This window comes from Orbicella faveolata, unplaced genomic scaffold (assembly GCF_042242905.1).
Source record: "Orbicella faveolata isolate gen_17 unplaced genomic scaffold, um_ofav_v1 contig_14, whole genome shotgun sequence".
Taxonomy (NCBI): domain Eukaryota; kingdom Metazoa; phylum Cnidaria; class Anthozoa; order Scleractinia; family Merulinidae; genus Orbicella; species Orbicella faveolata.
Genome location: NW_028301541.1, coordinates 23,574,725 through 23,593,838, shown reverse-complemented (window position 1 = coordinate 23,593,838; position 19,114 = coordinate 23,574,725). Strand labels below are relative to the sequence as shown.

Genomic DNA, 19,114 nt, shown 5'->3' with positions numbered 1-19,114 from the left:
TTACATACACAATTAAGCAAGAATAATGGGAAAAAATAAGCAATAGTATGAAGAAAAAAAACTTGCCTTCTGAGTCTATGAAAACTCAAAACTTCTTGTCCACTATTTTTCCCTGACCCCCCTCCCCTTTCTGCACCTCCTCGCCCCAGGCTCCTCGCTCTCTCTTTCTGACGTGGCTGCAAAGTAGCAATCCTTTTGGAGAGGTTACCAAGAATTCAACATGGCGCCTGTCTGATGTCGACTCCGTTATAATTATCGATTATATTTCGTGTGTCGCACTTTCGTGTCCACTCCATTTTCATTTTCTTTTCATCTGTTTGCCACTTTGGTTAAAAAATATAATGGAGAAACAAATAACCGTGTCGCCAGTACAAGCGACAGCAAAGACAATTCTTCAACAAAAGGTAAAAACGCTTGCTAAAATCTTTATGGCTATGCTCAAGCCTAACTATTGACTTACTTGCTAAAAGTTTCTTATTAAGCTTGAATATTGTATAAATTCAGTTTCTGTTTTTTTATATTATAGTCTACGTTTACTTTACTTAGATCAATCTATAATCTTATAGGCTTAGTAGCAATGTGGAACTTTGTAGATCGTTCATGTTAGCCTATAGTTAGTGATTGTGATTGTATTCTGATGTAAGGAAATTAATATTTTCAAATGTTTGTACCAGCTGCTGACTAACCAAGCCCTAAACATTCTTTGTCTTGATGTACATTTTCTGGATCATGTGTACTAAAGGCATCCACGGGTGAGTGTGTATCAATACTCTCAATCAGTATCTCAATCGGTACTTGATCGACATCCCAATTGATATTCGATCGATACTCAATCAACACTTGATCAACTTTTGATAAACGGTCAGTGGATAGTCAGCCAAGTGTGGACTGACTCATGTAACGATAAAAAATTTGTTGATTGTCGACTGAGATGTCAATGGAGTGTTGATTGAATGTCAACTGAGTTGTTGTTGGAGTGTGCATTGACTGAGGGTTGATCAAGGGTATTGATTGAGGGTATCAATTGACACTCAACCGCGGACGCCTTTAGTACACATGAGCCTATTTTTTTTAGTCTTGGGCATCTGGGTTAATGATGACTATAAGCTGATCTTTTCTAGCATGTGGTGTCCTGTTATGGTTAAAATTATTAAAAGTTTGGACTTAATGCAGCATCGTGTGGCTATAGAAGGTTATGTGAAATTTGTGGCTTATTTGCTCTATATTAAATCAGGTGGGAGGTATGCCACAGTCTTCGGGGTCAGGATCTATAGCAGGTTCGGTCAACAGCAACATGTTCAAGGTGCGAGTACCAAGGTAGGAAACTTAACTGATCTTTTCTGTCTTCCGTGGAAAAACTTGAACCCAAACAAGTGAACCCTTTGCCAAAGGGATAATCAAAGTCTTGGTATCTAGTATTATCAGCCATAACAATTAGCTTTGTTTAATAGCACTATAATTTTTCTTGATTATTCTGGATAACCAAAACATCATGACACAATGCTATTATTACTTTTCAGATATTTTTAGTTTTCCTCTACTAATTATTATACTTGTTTTGGTTTCTAAGGAATTTGGCAAAAAAATATTCTGTGATGCGTTTCCAGAGCACAAAAGTAGACTTCTCATCAATCTCAAAGGTACATTGTTGCACTAAGGAAGTTGAACATTGAATCATATGTCGGTTTTAGTTGCCAACTCTGTTGTGAGCTTTTAGTGATGTAATAAAGTTACAGTAACCTCTATCTGGCACAAAAATATGCACAGATATTTGTCTTTGGATGTTATCTGTTCCGAGAATTGAAATAGCAAATATGCTATTGTATTCATTATCCTTCCAATTGTTTTTTGTGACACAGGCGTTATGATTGGGCAATATCACTCAAATATTCGCCACTTTTAGCAAGGGAGTATTCAAGACCAATCGCCTGCGAGTGGTAAAATTGCTAGATTATAATAATTGTTATTGATATTGTTTTATTTTACTTAAATTATAGTTTGAATATTATGATCTTTCCTTTAAGGCCCAGATGTCCCGTCAAACAGAAGCAGTAGAAGAAAAAGAAAGTGAAAATCTTCCTGCTTTTGGTGCTGGTAGTGAATTTGGTCGAGAAAGACGTGAAGAGGCACGTAAAAAGCGCCGTGGGTTTGTTCCAAAACCCAAGGATCCTGAGGCGGAACCGTGGAATTTGAAGCTTGGTGGCAAAAGTGGGAGAAGGTAGTTGAACTAGTTGAACTATTATAGGAACATAGTTCTCTCTGGATAAACACAATGATCATATTACCATTTTCAATTATTATCTCTAATAATTATTATCCAGCAATTTCATTTTGCAGTGTTAGGTGTATGTAATCATGACCTTTTTAATCTTGAAGATCTGCTCATTTAGTCAATGGTTTTTAATGTGAATTTCTGATAAATAATTTTTTCCATTTGATAATGAAATGTTTATGGCAAATTGGATTTTTTCTCTGTTACTCTGTAACGAATTCATATTTTTAAGCTTGTATTATTAATTACAGGTTTACTGGTCGAAAGGAAGCAGGAATCAATGAGAATTCATCTTATTACATACTGACTCAGTGTGAGGATGGAGCATTTGAAGCTGTCCCAGTCAATAACTGGTACAACTTCACTGCCGACATCAAATATCAAACTCTAACAGCAGATGAGGCTGAGGAAGAATTTGGTCGCCGTGAGAGGACAGTGAATTATTTTTCTCTGATGGTCAAGAAACGATTAATGGACAACAAGGAGGACTCGGAAGAAGGAGATGAGAAGAACATGCTGGATAAAACTGTTAAAGCAGCCAGTAGGACAGGAAACCTGGTGAGAAACAAGGGTGGGGTGTAATAATTCATTTACTTTTTGATTCCATTATTATTTCAATTATGGCCTTTCCAATACCAATTTTTTGACTGATAAATGCAAGTTTCTCTTACTTTGCACTACATGCAAAAAAGAGATGAAGTGTAGGCCTTCAGTGACATTGACATCTTGTTGAAAATGTGTAGTTCCATAAAATATCCATACGTCCCCCACGGAAGAGATTTTTTCTAACACCTCCCCACCCCGCTGGAAATTCCAGTTAAGCTTCATACATTTCTTTAAATGTTTTGGCCTTCCAGAATCCCCCACCCCCCAGGAAATTCCATCCCTTCTGTGGGGGGAGTATGGCTATTTTTTTTGGAACTGCACAATCAAAAATGTGATGTTGGGTAGGTGATTTTCCTGACTACAGGTTATTTGGATATCTTGAGGTAGAGGAAGTAGGTAAGTTAATTGTCACCAGGCATCAACACTAAAAAGTGAAAATGGAGTACCTTCACTAACTTTCTATTCGGCGATCAAAAGGCAAAATTCATTTATCAATCGCTGTAAGTTTGGGAACAAGGAATCTTTTACATTAAGTTGTGAAAACCTGGTCTGGCATTGGCAATTTTTGAATCAAATGAAAATTGACATCTGCTGTCAAAACTTTGTGAATCAAACTGGATGGTCATAATTGCAAGAAATTGAAATTTTGATTGAATGTTATAGTCCTAATGCTCAGATCCCTAATCCCTCTTCTCTGATCATCATTTTTAACCAAATGAATGGACACAAGCCTCTGACTGTGAGAGAAATCAGCTTAACAATTTGACAATGTGTCGCTAGGAATTTGCATTAGGACTGGTTACTACCGAGTCTCAGAGATTATTTTGTTTTCTGCAGATCATACATGATGATGAAAGGGATCTCTCTCTGTCAGAGGATGAAAATGATGAGGAAGATGAAGAAGGTCAAGGACGTGACAAAAACAAGGAAGGTAGGACTTCCTCTAGTCCTGTTAGGAGGGATCAACGTGTGTAATTAGAAGTTAGTATGGTGCACAGGACAACAGCAGCAGACATACTACTAATAGTAGGCAGTGTGTCAGTTCATTTGAATTTTATTGTTAATATTTTTATGGTGAGCCTGTCTGTTTTGCTTCAAGCAGCTAAACGAGGCAAGAAAGACAAGCATAAAGTTGGTCAAAAACGACAACAAAAGAAGGGTTCAGATGACAGCGATGCATCATCTGAGGAAGATGGCTACCTGGATTCTAAGGAAGTGGATTATCTGTCAGACACTTCCTCATCTTCTGAGGGTCAGTAGATTGTAGTCTCGTTAGACAAAATATGAAATTGTTAGCCAGTGCAACCCTCAACGTAAACTGTGAAGTCAAGGTGACTCAAACACATAGTCCATGTAACTTTTGTGCAAAGCCAGGTTATGGAACTGTCTCAGATTGCTGATAAATTTTTGTAGCTCAAGAACTCGGAATTAAACATCCACTTTCTCCTTGCAGCATTATTGCATTTTCAAGGAGTCAGATCCAGCAAATAAAGACACTCATAAGCTGGAAATCACAAGCTGTTGTGAAGCAATCTTAATGTACTACAAAACTCTCAAACTTGTTCGTTTTGATACAGAGGCTGTCAAGACTGTTGAAGTGAGTAAACCCAAAGCTGAAGACGATCTAAATGCTGAGGAGACGTCAAGTGAAGAGGAAGATGATTTGACACGTGAAGGACAGGAACTAAAAGACATGCTTGACAGAGAGGAAGGGAGAGAGTCCTGGGACGAGGAGGAGGAAGATCCTGATCAAGATGATATTAAGGGCACTTCAGCTCTCTTTTTACAAGGTTTGAAAGAGCCTGGGTACTATTGTTACATGTAGTTAATACAACTTAGCAAAGTGGTTCATCTCCTCCATGAAAACAAAGTTGACAACGTGTGATGTTTTTTTGTGATAAAAAGAAAATCACTTGCCAATCGTACAAGTATAAATTAATTGGCATGTTGTTTGTTGAGGTTTTTTGTCCTTCTCTCTACTCCATTTTAATTAAGCTATTCAAGATTGTTGACACTCCATGTTTCATCCTAGAAATGCCCCCTTATAAATCGATGCGTTAGTTGCAGCACAATTTGCCTGGCATTACACACATTCTTTGAACGAGAGTTAAAACATATTTTGATGAGAGGTGGAACAGTTGTCTGTGGTTTCTCATAAGGCTGCTTCTCTTTTGTCTGCTTCATAACAAGTTCAAGTCATTTTCACCGTCTAATTTCTTCTGAAAATGTGATAAGAAATACTACAGAGAAAATACTTACCTTAACGTTTAATATTATTTTAAAGGTGATAAGAAAAGGAAGAAGAAGTCAGCTAGTGGATCAAGTACGTCATCCAACAGCCGATCATCAACTCCTACAGCTGCTGTGGACGGTGCAGCTAACACTATTGCCGCTGCTGCAAAAAAGCTCGGTCAAGATCGACCAGGAACACCCTGTACGTAATTCTACACCATGTTTCACGTCCTGCACGTTTATCGATTCCTGTCTTGTTTAGGACCAACCATAGTTAATTGAGGGGGTGGAGCAACCAACTACTTACCACATCTCTACACCCCCCACATCCAACCCTCTCCCCAGCCACCCTTGTCTAGCAACAAAAACTCGCATGCCGGTTTCACTTTACTACTTAAACCAACGGCGACAACCTGTGAGTACATTTTACCCTTTATTCCACATGGCAATCTCTTTTTTTAAAAGAACAGTTATTTGTTTTTATCAGCTAAAACCAAGAAGCGCCCAGCAAGCTCAGCCAAAAAAGGAAACACAGCGGAAGATGGAAGTCCCGCGTCTAAAAAGCCCCGTGTATCCCCCGCACCTTCTTCGGGGGGGACAGGAGGTGGTTCAAGAACAAGCACTCCAACGCCGACCGGTAGCGAGGAAGGCCCTCAGGGGATCACCGAGGAAGCCGTTAAGAGGTACCTAACAAGGAAGCCCATGACGAGTAAGGACCTGCTGCAGAAGTTCAAGAGTAAAAGAACAGGACTATCTAATGACGAGACTGTAAAAAAGATTGCGGCTATTGTGAGAAAGCTGCAACCAGAACAAAAAACGATCAAAGGAAAACTGTACCTGTCACTCAAACAGCTCAGCTGATTATTACTGAGACTGGCAATAAACAATGCTAAACATTGAAATATAAAGGTGCTTTATGGCGTCATTAAAAGAGTACGTTACACAATGTGGGGTCATTTTTGCACGATTCAAACTTATTTCTTTTAGATCAAAGGAATGTTTCGCAAACTATTAATTTGCTAAACGCGCGATGTTGCAAAACTATATAGGAAATGTTCCAGTTTGTTTCTTGTATTGCTTAACCCATAAATGCCTTTTCTCACGAAGCATAAAAGAGAAGGCTTTAGGAACATAAGTGCCTAAGATTTTACAGTAACGGATTACAAAACAATTTAATTGAAATTTCCACTAGGAATTCAGTGAAGGTTAACTTTGCGCGTCGTAGAAACACTGTTGCAGGAACTTAGTTTTTTCTTTCTTTCTTTTTTTTTTTTTTTTTTCTGTAAAGAGTTTGAGGACCTGGCATCATGAATGAGAGAATCTCTTGCTAAAGTATGTGGCCATCCTGCTCGGCAGAGATACCCTCTTCCCACCCTTTCTTTTTGTAGTTACAGTGAGGATGAGCAAGGGCAACTTACAACGCGTGGGGAATGTAGCTTACCAGCCTGTGAAGAGGCTCTCAAGTTGAGTCCAGAGCCAAAGAAAAATAATAAATAAAAAAAAAAAATCAGCGAGCCGAGTGGGACACGCTACCATACTAGTCCAGTTCTGGCTCTCTCTCTCAGGGTGTGTGTGTGTGTGTGTGTCACGCAACGTTGGGGGAGAGAGAGCCAGAACTGGACTAATACCATACTAGAGAGCTTTACAGGTGAGTAGAATGCCAATTGCTAGTACAGTTGTGTTGTAAACTGGTCCGCTTCAGAGCAGCAGTGTTAATAAAACCTAGAAACAATCTGTAGTGAACTCGCAGTAGCCTTGTCGTCATGATCTCATTGTCGGCGACCAGTAGAATTTATTTCTCCCAAGTCAAATGTATACTTCCTAGGTTAGGCTGTTCACAGCCCCCTATTTTCTCGTATTTTTTAAATTCGATCGTTGAACGCGTGGATATAATCGCGAGAGGACCGGACGCCAGCGCAAAACGGAAGACTTGACTGGGTGCTTGACCGCATGCTTCGCACTCGCTTTTTCTTTCGCGTGTGTAAATAGAGAGGCTGTGAACAGCCTATTCCTAGGTCTGGGAACTGTATGGTAAGGTTTTGCGAAATTTGAGAGCCTGTCAGTGGAACTTCCTACACTGTGTTCCTGCCGTACGCGTTAGTCCGATCCAAATTCCAAATTTTAAGATCCCAGGCTTCCTTGCAACCTTGCAAACGTATTAAATTTTGGGACGTCCTTTGGACTCTCTGCACTTGGAAGAGGCCACCTTTGTACTACGGAGCTGTCGTTTGAGGCTTATTCGATATTAGTACGGGGATGCAACTGCTACAGAGTTTGTTTGTATACAGTCTTGCTTCATTTTATGGTCTACTAATCTGTTTACGACTATTATGGCATACCATTCGAAACTTTAGGATTCCGCCGGGGCCCAAGAAAAGAGAAACCCGTAAGCACATTTTAAGAGCTCTTAATTTCTAGAAAATCAGTTGAGGTTCTGAAAATTTCACATATTTTTGACAGTGTGTGTCTGACTTAATAAGCCTTAAATGTTGATTATTGGGTTACACTCTACAGCTCCTGCATGCCTTCTCGACCCTGAGCTTGGAGAACACAACTTCTTAAGAACAGCTTCTAATTTACGAATCCATTATGTGGCTAAAGGCGATCCAAGCAAGCCACTGATGTTGTGCCTACATGGATTCCCTGAGGTGTGTTTTTGTCATTTGTCAATGTGTCTTACATTAATAGTATGCAATCGGATATTAGTCTGCTTATTAGAGGTGTGTAAGTTGGATTGTTTCTTGAGTATCATCATATTATTCTGTATTATTTTGTAGTTTTGGTATTCCTGGCGATATCAGTTGAAGGCTTTCAGTGATAACTACAGGGTGGTGGCTGTGGATATGAGGTAATAATGTTTTCTGCATTACTTGTAAAATTTCGACAAATACATAACATATATACCTCCCTTCAAGGAAAGGTTTTCAAAATGGATTTGCTGACGTGGGGTTGCATGGGGTGTGTTGGGGTAATAGAGGAGGGTCAAAAGGAGAAAGGATATGGTTTGGAATGCCACTTTACACAATATTATTGCACCCATAAAAATGTGTATCTTTTGCTTTGGAGGTTTCTTAAATGATTGATGGCAGAAAAAAGTGCAACCTTTTACTGAGTATGGATGACTTTTATCATTAAGACCTTTGGCAAATAACTTTGAAAATAATATGGTCACCTTACTAGAAATATGTTGTTTTAAAAACAGAGTACTTTGAGCATCAAATAATCACCCTTTGGGAATGCAATTAAGAGTTTGTGGCTCTTTTATAGGGGATATGGAGAAAGTGATCATCCTGAGGGACGAGACCAGTACAAGATGTCATACTTGGTAAATGACGTCAAAGAAATGGTATGTTGGAATTTGTACTCCAAGTGTCATGACTTGACTGTCACAGTGTTAATGACACATTTTGAAATGGAAACTAGTGACATGGAGTAGGTAGCCAGGTCTTGATCATCTAATCTGTGTACTGTATGTGATGCAGGTAGCAGCTCTGGGATACAAGTCGTGTGTGTTGCTGGCCCATGATTGGGGAGGCGGTATTGCATGGTAAGGGATTTAGTGAATAGAAATAGTCCTCTTTGTAGTACTGTGACATTTTCTGAATCATTGTTGACAAAAGTTTGGATCTTAATTTAAATATCCATAAATATTAATGAAAGGAAAAGCAGTTCTAGACAGTAACATATCTTTCATCACGCTATTATTTAATTAAAATCTGCTTGTTAATTTCAGGAGTGTTACCCACATATATCCAGAGCTAGTGGACAAGCTGATTGTATGCAACATTCCACACCCAAAGTAATTGCACTTTGTAGTGTTACTTTCAGCATAAAACATTTCTTTACTAACTGTTTTTTATCATAAACTTTCCTTGGGAACACCTCTCATACATGCTTAAATTGAAGACCCATAACTAACACATAGATGTACCCTATTAAAATCACTCTCAGTTTCACTTTAAAAATAATTTAGTCAAGGAAATTCAAGTATTCAGTGGTCTGGGGTTAAACTGTTCAACTGAGATGCCTTGCATATTGTTGAACTTTTTCAGTACTGTAAGGAATATGGATGTAAGCACTATGGACCTTTTAAGATCATTTATTTTACATTTGAGGGGCTTGTTAATTCATTCAGTTTCCTTGGCACAAATTATTCCCAATTTTTGACTATGGAATTATTAAAACCTGTTATGTAATTCTCGCTAGCCATGCTCATTCTGTACTGGTAAGTCTGAGAAAGGCCTAAAATTTACACAAATATATATGTATGCTAAAACAAGAAGCTACTGCATGAGATCTCTCTGTCTGGTTTACCATATTTTATTACTGTCCTTGTATTGTACATTTACGTACAAATGTTCATTTACAATAGACGTAATACAATAATGATTCTATGTTACATCAGGTGCTTTGGAAAGCGTTTGCTGTCCTCTAAAAAGCAGTTCCTTGCTTCCTGGGTAATTATGAATAATAAGACAGGTTTTTATTATTGGTAATGTCCCTGTTTCTTAACAGACCATTTCATGATCAACTCCTGTGTGTTTGTTTAATTAACAAGCTGTTCCAGTTGGCATTATCGGGGAACACTGCTTTGCATTAGGTTAGGCAGTGTGACGTCCTATTATTGTGTGACCACAAAAGATGTTACATCTCTGTAGCACATGTGTTGAGGGAAGTAAACATGTGCTAGAATCAGTTAGCAAGTAATATTCAATGGCAACAAAACCAACAAACGTAGAGTAGTTGCTGCCTAGACCTAATTGAATGAAAAAGGAGTGATCCAAGTTTATTGGAAACTAAATGATATGTCCCAGGAATGGAGGGAAAAAATTTAACATTAATTTAACAACAAGTGCTATTAACCAACCAAGGTGAACTCTGAACAGTTTATGGAAGCTTTCATAGCAACATGACCACCCTCAGGCAGAACCAGTAGAAAGAGCTGTATGAAAGAAATGCATAGCATTACACATGTTAAAACTTCGCTGTGAATAGCACCTTGATATTTTGGACCAATGCATTGGACTGTTGTAGAGTTTATATGATTTACAAAAATTAATTTGATTGTGCAGCAGTAAATTTAAGCGCTCAGGTGTTTGTTTGTTTGTTTTGTGCTAACATAAATGTCAGTTTTTGTGTACTGCCTAATCCATTTCTTCTTTCTCTCTTTTGCAGTACATGTTTTTCTTTCAATTGCCTTGCCTGCCAGAGTTCATTATAGAGATGGGTGACTACAAAACACTAAGTAAAGGTTTTGGGGTAGGATTGTCTTGGCGAATATCTTTGTAACAACATTACCACAAGGTGGTGACGAAATGAAATGATAACTTCTATGGACTAATAAAAGTAAGAATGGGCTGATTAAGGGAGTAATGCTGACCCACTGAGATTAGTTAACTGCAGTCACTTGGCTTTACATTGCAAATATTGTTAGCATTAACTAAATTAATTCTTTTAGGACCAGGTCAAGATTTTTTTTCCTGTTGTTGTCTTTTGAGCACTTGAACCTCTACTTTTGGACAACTTTCACTCAGTCATGTCTCTGATGGAACTAACCTGCAATATGCCATTTAACCTCTGTTTTGCAAGCTCAAAATTCTGCTCAGAAGTGTCAAGTTTATGGTTTTACTTTATTAGAAATGTCTTTAACCTTGTTATTCAGGAAACAAATAACTTTACTGAAGAAGATGTGGAGGCGTACAAGTATGCTTTGAGTCAGTCTGGATGTAGCGGTCCCATAAACTATTACAGGGAAGCACTGTCATCTGATTTGCCTCGAGGTCACACCCGCACAAAGATCAAGGCCCCGACCCTTGTGGTTTGGGTAAGTAACACCAGTCCACAGCAAGTTCAGAGGACAGGGGTATTGTGTCTGGGACGACTAACCACTTCCCATCCCATGCATGTCTATATATCCCTATCCATCTCAGTTTGTACCCAGTTCACACCAGAAGTGAATCATTAGTCCAGATCTTCCCACTGAACTGCAGGAAAGATTGATTTTTGCTCTGATAAATGATAACACATTCATATTTGATTTTATTGATGATTGAACATGAAAAGAACCTAAGGCAAAAGATAAATCTGCAAATCAGTCTCAGCTTACTGCATAGCTTTTCTATGAGTTGCTCATGCCTCTAATTCCACCCAATCACTGAAGAAGGAATGATGCTAGATATTCCACCAAATTTTGATAATTTTACAACAGTTAACCACAACTAAAAAATGGAGGGGCCAGATTTTGCCTTGTTTCAGAAGCCACATTTCCATCATTCATTCTAAATTACATAAACAATAGCCTCCATTCAGCGCAAAGACATGCTCTGGTATCTGTCTGCAGACCTGATCTGTTCAGGGAAGCAAACAGTTTTTTGAGAGCATAGTGCAAAGAAAACTGTGAGCTTTGAGGAACAGATAATGTCCAAGGACAAATATCCGTGATTCATATTTTTGGGCCAAAATGAAGGCTATTGTGTTTATTATTCTTCAAATATTTTTTGCAACACACGCAGTTTTGAAAATTGGGGAATATCACTCAGATATTTCCTAGTGTTAACTGGGGGATATTCAGTCACGTGTCGTGTTTAAACCAATCGTGTGCGAGCGAAAATATTTGATGGATTATAAAGTTTGGTATCCATCTGGGGTAGAGAGTTAGACTCCATTGTTCTTCTTTCGCACAGGGAACAGGAGATATCTATCTTATGAAAGAAACCTTGATAGGAACAGAACAGTATGTGGAGGACTTGACCATCAAGTAAGACGTTCATTTGGCGTTTTACTACAAATAAACAAACAAACAAAACAAAAGGAAAGTAAAATCCAGGCTGTGTATCAATACATGTTTCATAGGGAAGTACTAAACAAGATTGGTAAATGATGGAAGGTGCAGGGGACAGTGACACTTTTCAGTCATAACATTTTTCTTGTTGTAGCTGACGTTAGAAAATAGCTTGTTTCTTTATATAAACAGACAGCTGATGAGAACAAAGAACCTTTGACTATCTTGTGAGTAGGCTCACCTTTGAGTCCCTCCTACTAGTGAAGTCATCCGGTAGGGAGGAGTCTGGATTTAGGCGCCACTTCTCCCCAAACGTGAGCCTGCTCGGAGGCTAGTAATTGACCAGATGATATATTCTCCCTTCAAATTCCTAACACTGCGATTTAAATGAGAACTTTCCTAATTTAATTCATTGTGATTTGTTTACAGATATATCGAGGGAGCAAGTCACTGGGTTCAGGTGGACGACTATCAGACTGTGAATAAGCACATTCGTGATTTCTTAAACGCATATCCGCGTGAATCTCTGAAGAAACCAGACTAGATGACTTTGTGACTTGCGCGACACAGAAAAGCTAAAGCGCTGCTATTTCCCAAAGCAGTCACACAATGATGCTTGTGACAATTAGAAAAGTAGATTAAATTTTTTGTGCCAAAATAAAGTAGAATTAGACAGTGATTTGACACAGACGCTATTGCCCGTTTTGTTAGTGTGCTGCCACGTTTAAAAAAAAAAATGCATATTAAGGAAAAAGCATTACTGCTACTTATCGGTAGACCCAGCATGAATTGAGATATTTGCTCCAAATGTTCGTCGTAGGGAACTATAGTGTGGAGGGGGGGGGGGGGGGAGGGGGATGTGGGCGGAGGGGGGGGGCGGTTTGCAAGAATATTTCTTTTTGATTCTCTGTGTGATGTGTGTGTAACCTTGTTAAGAGCACAATAAAGAAACTATAAACAACAAGTGTGTTTTTGAATTGAAATCCCGTTTATATCCTCGCTAGAGTTTCATTTGCTAACCAGACTAAAATAAGTAGACGATCCGCACATTAGAAGACATGTTAAACCCTTGCAAACTGTCAGGAGAATGTAAACTCTGGCTCTCACTTGCTTTCATCATAGTTAGTCTACTAACTATGTTCTCTCTCAACTGTCGGCAAATTTAGCGAGAACTTCACGTTTCGTTCCGATGGATTTTTTTGTGAACTTTCCGATTGAAATTGAAGACAATGGTTGGCTGTTATTTTGTAACCGTGATATCAAAGATAGATCATGTTACAAATCAAATTAACTATTTGAACTTTAAAATGCGCCAGAAAATTTTGTCTGCCTTTGATGAAAAAAAGCTGTGTCAAATATCCTCTGTTTGACCAGGGTAAGGAAATTCAAGACACGAACTGCCAAGCGCCATCGTAGATTTGTGGAAACATTGTTACTACGCCCCAAGTAAGGGAGACCCTAGGTACAAACGAGCACGATGAGCTGAGGGGAGGTGAGCAGGGAAAGGAGAAGGGGAAAGGGGAAAATTTCTTGACTAATTTTCCGCAGTTTATAAGGAGGGGAGTTACAAGAGCTCTTAATAGATGTGAGAGAGGCGCCGTTTATAAACCGAATGTGCTACCTGGACCAAGAGAACCTTTTTGGTTGTGCGCATGTGTAGCCGCTGTTAATAGCGTCGGCTCACATCCCGGTTTCTCCCAGAGGTCGATTTCTTGGTGCTGACCCAAGAGATCGCGGCCTGAAAGTTAAAGTGACTAATTTATTGATCTCTAGGCAATACACGGATTCTGACTAGTAACAACTGTATATCAAAATGAAAGCCGTAAATTATTTGGCTAAACTTTACGAATTATCTTTTGGACTTTTGCTACATAAAATGAAAACAATATGCAGTCGCACTGGCAGATGAAATTGGAACAAACATCTGCAATGTAGTTTACTTAAATCTTATCGTGTCCCTACAATCACAAGCATGCATTTACAATACATGAAAATGCATTTAATTTAACCTATTACAAAGTCAGGTACAATGTGTATACATAAGTCTGTGCTCCATGCAGTAGTTTGACCAATTTTCTGAGCATTTAAATGCCAAGCTTCTTCAATCTGTAAAAAGAGAAAGAAAATTGCTTTGCTTGATTTTAAGACAAGAATATTTGTCACTCTTGAAAGAGAAAAACAAAGAAACGTTACGTCGCAAAATGAAGATATTTAGAATTGCGCACCTCTTTTTTAAAGTTACTTTTGTTTTGGGCCTACATCAAGGCAAGGCACATTTCTTTTATGAAAATAAAATATAACTTTCATCTAACCCAACATAAAAAAAAAATTAAAAAATAATAGCTTACATTATAAAAGATCATGGCTAAGGAAGGAGAAGACTGTAATTGAAAGGTGAAGTCGTTTCTTTCCCAATATTTCGTTGTTCCGTAATGTATTGTATTTAAACAGCCCGAGTTAGCAGCTGAAAATAGGCGACTTATGTTGTTGACAAGTTTTAGGTTTTAGACTTACCTGAACAAGCGGATTCTTTGATTTCATCAATCTTCGTTTGTAGTTTATCAAAGTTCTCCACCTGGACCACTCGGTCTGTATCTTCTTCATCGTCAAAAACTCCCGCGATCAACCGCAGATTCTCTTCATTGATTCGTTTACCAATCCCCACTGCTACTATGTAAATATCTTTTGCCTGTCAAAAGAGAACAAATGTAGTACGACCTACACAATAATAATGATGATGATGATGACGACTAAGATGATGATGACGACGAACATGAAAACACATGAAAACCGTCATGTTGTTGTAGACGCATATTCTCCTATAAAAGTTCGATGAAGAAATAAATGACGAGATACTAGGAGTGTTTTAACATATTAAACTTGCCAAACGAACTGATTTGGAGTAAAATTTGTCAAGTTTGGATCAAAGATGAATTCAATTTTCAAAAAAATGATCTCCAAACTTTACTATCGAGAGGAACGCTTTGCATCCTTACCCAGGAATTGACTGACGGTCACATATAAACGACCAACGATCTAGGGATACTAACCTCAAAACTTTTCGCTATTTCCTTGGCAAACTCTTCGAAAGTCGTCTTTCTGAGGTGATTTGGATTTCCATCCGTAAGCACAATCATGAGATCTGGTTTGTCTGCTCTGTCTCCCCCAGCCTCTGTAAACAGTTCATTTGCTGCCCTCAGTGCGAGGTCGGTACGAGTTCCTCTTCCTGGCTCAACTAGTCGGCTGGCTATTCCCTGCCTGAGGGCTTCCTTGTCGTGGTACTCTGAATCGGCGAAGGTGAACGCCGTGGTGGCCTTCCTGCTAAAAGTGATCAACCCGAAGTGATCTTCATCTGGTCCAGGGTTGAATTTTTCTACTAGATCCTCCAAGAACTCGGCAGCTTTCTTTAGGTTTTTTTTGCTAATACTGCTAGACTTGTCGACAACTAATGCAATGTCAAGCCCTGCTTTACATGAAGGTGCTGTATGATCAAAGAGGAAATTGTTTAATAAATGGTAAATATAAGTCACATACATGTTGGATTGATATTCTTAGTGCCCTAGGAGAGAGCTTCACGTTAACTTTACCACAAATTATGAGTTATACATCTCTTGCCCCTCGCTGATAGCCTCATCTGTCAGCGTACAATAAACAATTCCACTTTAGTACTCCCCGATATTTTCTTATTTTGTTAAAAGACATTCTTACGGAAGTTGCATTTTGCTTCAAGTCTATGAACCTTCACACTTAAATTTTGTTCTGATCCCAATATGTTATCAAGGAAAAAACTTGTGACTTATTCTTTGGCTTAATCTATTTTCCATCAATAAATCAATAAATACATCAAAAAACATCAATTATTTGAAATCTTTTGTAGAAAGGAAAACAGCATGTCAATTCGAACTCAATTATAATTGTTATGAACAAACACTCACGGCATTCCTGTTCGTTGCAGGAGTCTTTCTTTACCGCTGGCCCCAGTCCACTGCAGTCCTTTCCACCGTTAGCAGGCGGGGGATTGGTGCAGGTTCTTGTTAGTATCTTTGTTCCTTCTCCACACGTCACATTGCATTCAGTACATTCCAACCAATCAGAATAACCTCCGTTGATAGCTGTAATGGGAATAGAACAGCGCTTGTTATATATTACCCAACCCAGGGAAGCAATATAACCGTCATTGAGAATACATAGCTTACGACATTCTTGATCGTTACACGAGACTTCCTCTTCTGATGGTCCCAGTCCACTGCAATTCTTTCCACCGTTAGAGGGCGAGGGATTGGTGCAGGTTCTTGTGAGTGTCTGTATTCCTCCTCCACACGTCACACTGCACTCAGAAATCGACCAATCAGTGTAACCACCGTCAATAGCTGCAAAAATATTGAGAAGTTTGGTACGCTTATCTTCTCATAAAAGTAGTACAGCTCTATCAGGGGTGAGACTAGAATTAAATTATAGGAACTAGCTACAAGTCTACAAGAAAAACGAAGAAATAATTGAGATTTTTATATGCCTATGACATTGGCCGTCATCAGAGATATTATATGTCTAAATTATAACAAATCTTCTCCTAAGCTATTTTTTATCATCTTTGTTGGAAGTAATATAATATATGTTTCTTTCAGTCGTGACAGCAAATGAAAATCATGAAGTAAGAATTTCTCCCAAAAATTAATGGGGAATAATTCTGAACATGATTTAATTTTATTGATGGTGATTATACTATTGACAGGTTGTCCTACCACCCTTGGCGCAACTTATTTCTGTTTGAATAGTTTATTCCATGTTCTTCATGGCTTGGGAGATTCAGTGAAACGTATGACGTCATACCCCGAGATATGGCGTAATAACTAACGGGTGATCTCTCAGAGCTTTTCTATTTTTTGATCAGGTCGAAGAACTAAAAGAAAAACAAACAATACGAAAGGTGTAAAGAAAACTCACGGCAGTCTTGCTCGTTGCACGACTCTGTCTTCACAGTTGGTTCCAGTTCACTGCAGCCCTCACCGTCCAATGGCACACAGGTTCTTATAAATGTCTGTGTTCCTCCTCCACACGCCAAACTGCACTCAGAACATGCTGACCAATCAGTGTAGCCACCTTCAGTTGCTGTATGAGGAAAATATTGCTACCTTATTATATTTCTGGTAGCGTTAAATTTGACTTATGCTTATGATGTAGAGAAAGTTTCCTTACATTCGAGTTTCATATAGTAGCAACAAATTTGAGCAATTAAGCTAAGAGTGAGCTTAAGCAAACAACGACGACGATGTCAATGAGAACGTCACCAAGCAAAAGGATTAGTGAGCAAAACAATGGTTGTGCGCGTGCGATATAAATCTTTGCACATTTCTTCGCCGTCCTCTGCAAAACAACAACGTTAGATGACGTAGAGTTCTGCGAAGTCTGAGGAACGCGAACGTCGAAGGCTAATTTTTCGTATTTCCATTTGAATTTGAACACTGTCATTGAATGTTTAGCCGGAGCACGTTTCTAGAGCCATTGGTGTACTGAACAGGACAATTTCGAATTTTGGTGGTAAAATATAAATTCATTTTTGACAAGGAGTCGTCCTCGGCGTCGCCGTCGTCGTTGCTCCCCATCCATGTCTTCAAGACGGTAGTGTCGTCGGTGAATCATAATTGAAGTAACTCGCTTGGACTCTCTCGAAGTTTCAGGTTATCAGACTGAGGAGAAATTAAATCAGTCAATAACATTACTCATAGCGTGCGGTTCCTCTAGCACTCCTCTTAAAAAAATTAAATATTCCTATATGCATTTCTTACCTAAAGTCAGGCTTAAAATCATACTGACGATCAAAGCTAGCATAGCGTCTCTTACGTGTCAAGTCCAAACCTGCAAGATAAAGTTAAAAAAGGCGTGGAGATGTTAGTGAACGTGATGGTACTGGAGAATGTATGATGATGAAAGCATGTACTTATAATTAACTGGCCCGTTTTTATTGATTATTTTGCATTTCTTTACATTGAACTGTAATTGCAAACAAACAAACTATATTAGATTTAGAATATGCGCTGCACAAGGAGCATCACTGTGGAGGAATAATGAAGCAGATATATCAGCCTTTTATAGCAGTTCGAGACCTATGAATAAAATCTTCTAATTTGACAAACCTTGTTAAGTTGGCAAAAGACTTTTAAGAACAAAGAATGATGCATTCGAGCATTCGTGAAGGTTTTTGCTGGGTATGAGCCAAGAGCCATCAAAACAATCTAAAGCTAGTGGTCTGCATCGGCTTGGAACGAAGAGTTCTTGCTGTGATTTACGGCGAATGAAGTGAATTCTAACGAGCTGAGATTGAAGAATAATGAAAAGTTAATCAGTCTTTAGTGAACCAAAACTTAACAGGAACACTAGCAAAGAGGAATATCCAGTATCCTGCAGAAGTTTAGCAGCAGTTTGCTCAAGGTTCGTCGTGTGCTAGTAAAGAACTGACTGAAAAGCAATCAAATGATGTGCTCTGTTCCTGCTGGCCGGAAATAATTTCCGTGATGTTGCGGTACACCTAACGGGAGGAAATAGCTAGCTAAATGTTAATTTTGAAATACACTTAACCTTGATCTTCTTGCTTCTTGGTTCAGTAATTTTCTTTAGAAATGTTCCCCGCGGGTAAAAACGTGCGTGGGAGTTTAAAAAACATAGCTGAAAACGCGGGGGAGGTCTCCTTTATGTGTGAACCTTGTTTCAAAAACGGACGATTTTCTCACGCTGTTGGGTGTGAAACACTTCGCAGATTTTCCATTCTGATAGATGTAGTAACAGGAAAACTGCAGCTGTGGCCTAAATTAGTATGTATAACAGTGTGGCATGTGAACTGTGTGGGAAAGAGGAGGGCTGTTTTCTTTGAGGAGTACATCAGCTCACATCAATAGCTATCAATGAGGGCATAAGTTGCCATCAAAGTGTCGGAGAGATTGCGTGTTTACTGCCCCAGCAGTCGCACGAAGCAACAATGATAATTATTACACAAGACAATTTTCGTGATGGAAGCTCTATCAAAATTCCTGTGGTCTATTATAGGGCTGGGTGAAACGTCATGTGAATCACCTGAGGCAAAATATTCATACGGTTGAAGAGTTTAAGGCACAAATGCTTAGTCTACTTATCTTTCCCGTACGAAAATAAGGAGCGAGACAAAATCCGGCAGCGCAGCAGGCATGTTTTTGTGGATAAAAGTTTGTACTCACAACAACAAAAGTAAG

The 19,114-nt window shown here is 38.8% G+C and overlaps 3 protein-coding genes across 5 annotated transcripts; 2 read left to right on the top strand and 1 right to left on the bottom strand.

The window, feature by feature from the left end:
* Window positions 1–180: 180 nt before the first annotated feature.
* LOC110046126 (general transcription factor IIF subunit 1-like) lies at window positions 181–6,056 on the top strand. Its single transcript, XM_020751798.2, has 10 exons — window positions 181–404; window positions 1,235–1,317; window positions 1,571–1,640; window positions 2,025–2,218; window positions 2,524–2,830; window positions 3,716–3,809; window positions 3,981–4,130; window positions 4,456–4,668; window positions 5,163–5,312; window positions 5,598–6,056. Exons 1-10 carry the CDS (start codon window positions 342–344, stop codon window positions 5,969–5,971), a joined length of 1,698 nt encoding a protein of 565 aa, XP_020607457.2. The 5' UTR covers window positions 181–341; the 3' UTR covers window positions 5,972–6,056.
* A 1,208-nt stretch (window positions 6,057–7,264) lies between these two features.
* LOC110046175 (epoxide hydrolase 4-like) lies at window positions 7,265–12,570 on the top strand. The gene is made up of 11 exons (XM_089287209.1): window positions 7,265–7,496; window positions 7,625–7,758; window positions 7,888–7,958; window positions 8,378–8,456; window positions 8,593–8,657; window positions 8,844–8,909; window positions 9,516–9,567; window positions 10,286–10,369; window positions 10,773–10,934; window positions 11,794–11,867; window positions 12,321–12,570. Exons 1-11 carry the CDS (start codon window positions 7,367–7,369, stop codon window positions 12,433–12,435), a joined length of 1,032 nt encoding a protein of 343 aa, XP_089143335.1. The 5' UTR covers window positions 7,265–7,366; the 3' UTR covers window positions 12,436–12,570.
* Window positions 12,571–13,630: 1,060 nt separating this feature from the next.
* Window positions 13,631–18,444, bottom strand: LOC110046174 (uncharacterized). Of its 3 annotated transcripts, XM_089287208.1 has the most exons (8): window positions 18,026–18,428; window positions 17,678–17,747; window positions 16,836–17,000; window positions 16,088–16,261; window positions 15,827–16,003; window positions 14,942–15,372; window positions 14,406–14,580; window positions 13,631–13,997 (listed from the first exon to the last, which is right to left on the bottom strand). In XM_089287208.1, the coding sequence occupies exons 2-8, from the start codon at window positions 17,718–17,720 to the stop codon at window positions 13,993–13,995; spliced, it is 1,170 nt and encodes a 389-aa protein (XP_089143334.1). In that variant the 5' UTR covers window positions 17,721–17,747; window positions 18,026–18,428; the 3' UTR covers window positions 13,631–13,992. The 3 variants fall into 3 exon arrangements, with proteins under 3 accessions (XP_089143334.1, XP_089143332.1, XP_089143333.1); XM_089287206.1 differs by having other exon boundaries at window positions 15,827–16,261; window positions 18,026–18,444; XM_089287207.1 differs by lacking the exon at window positions 18,026–18,428 and having other exon boundaries at window positions 15,827–16,261; window positions 17,678–17,841.
* Between the last annotated feature and the right edge of the window lie 670 nt (window positions 18,445–19,114).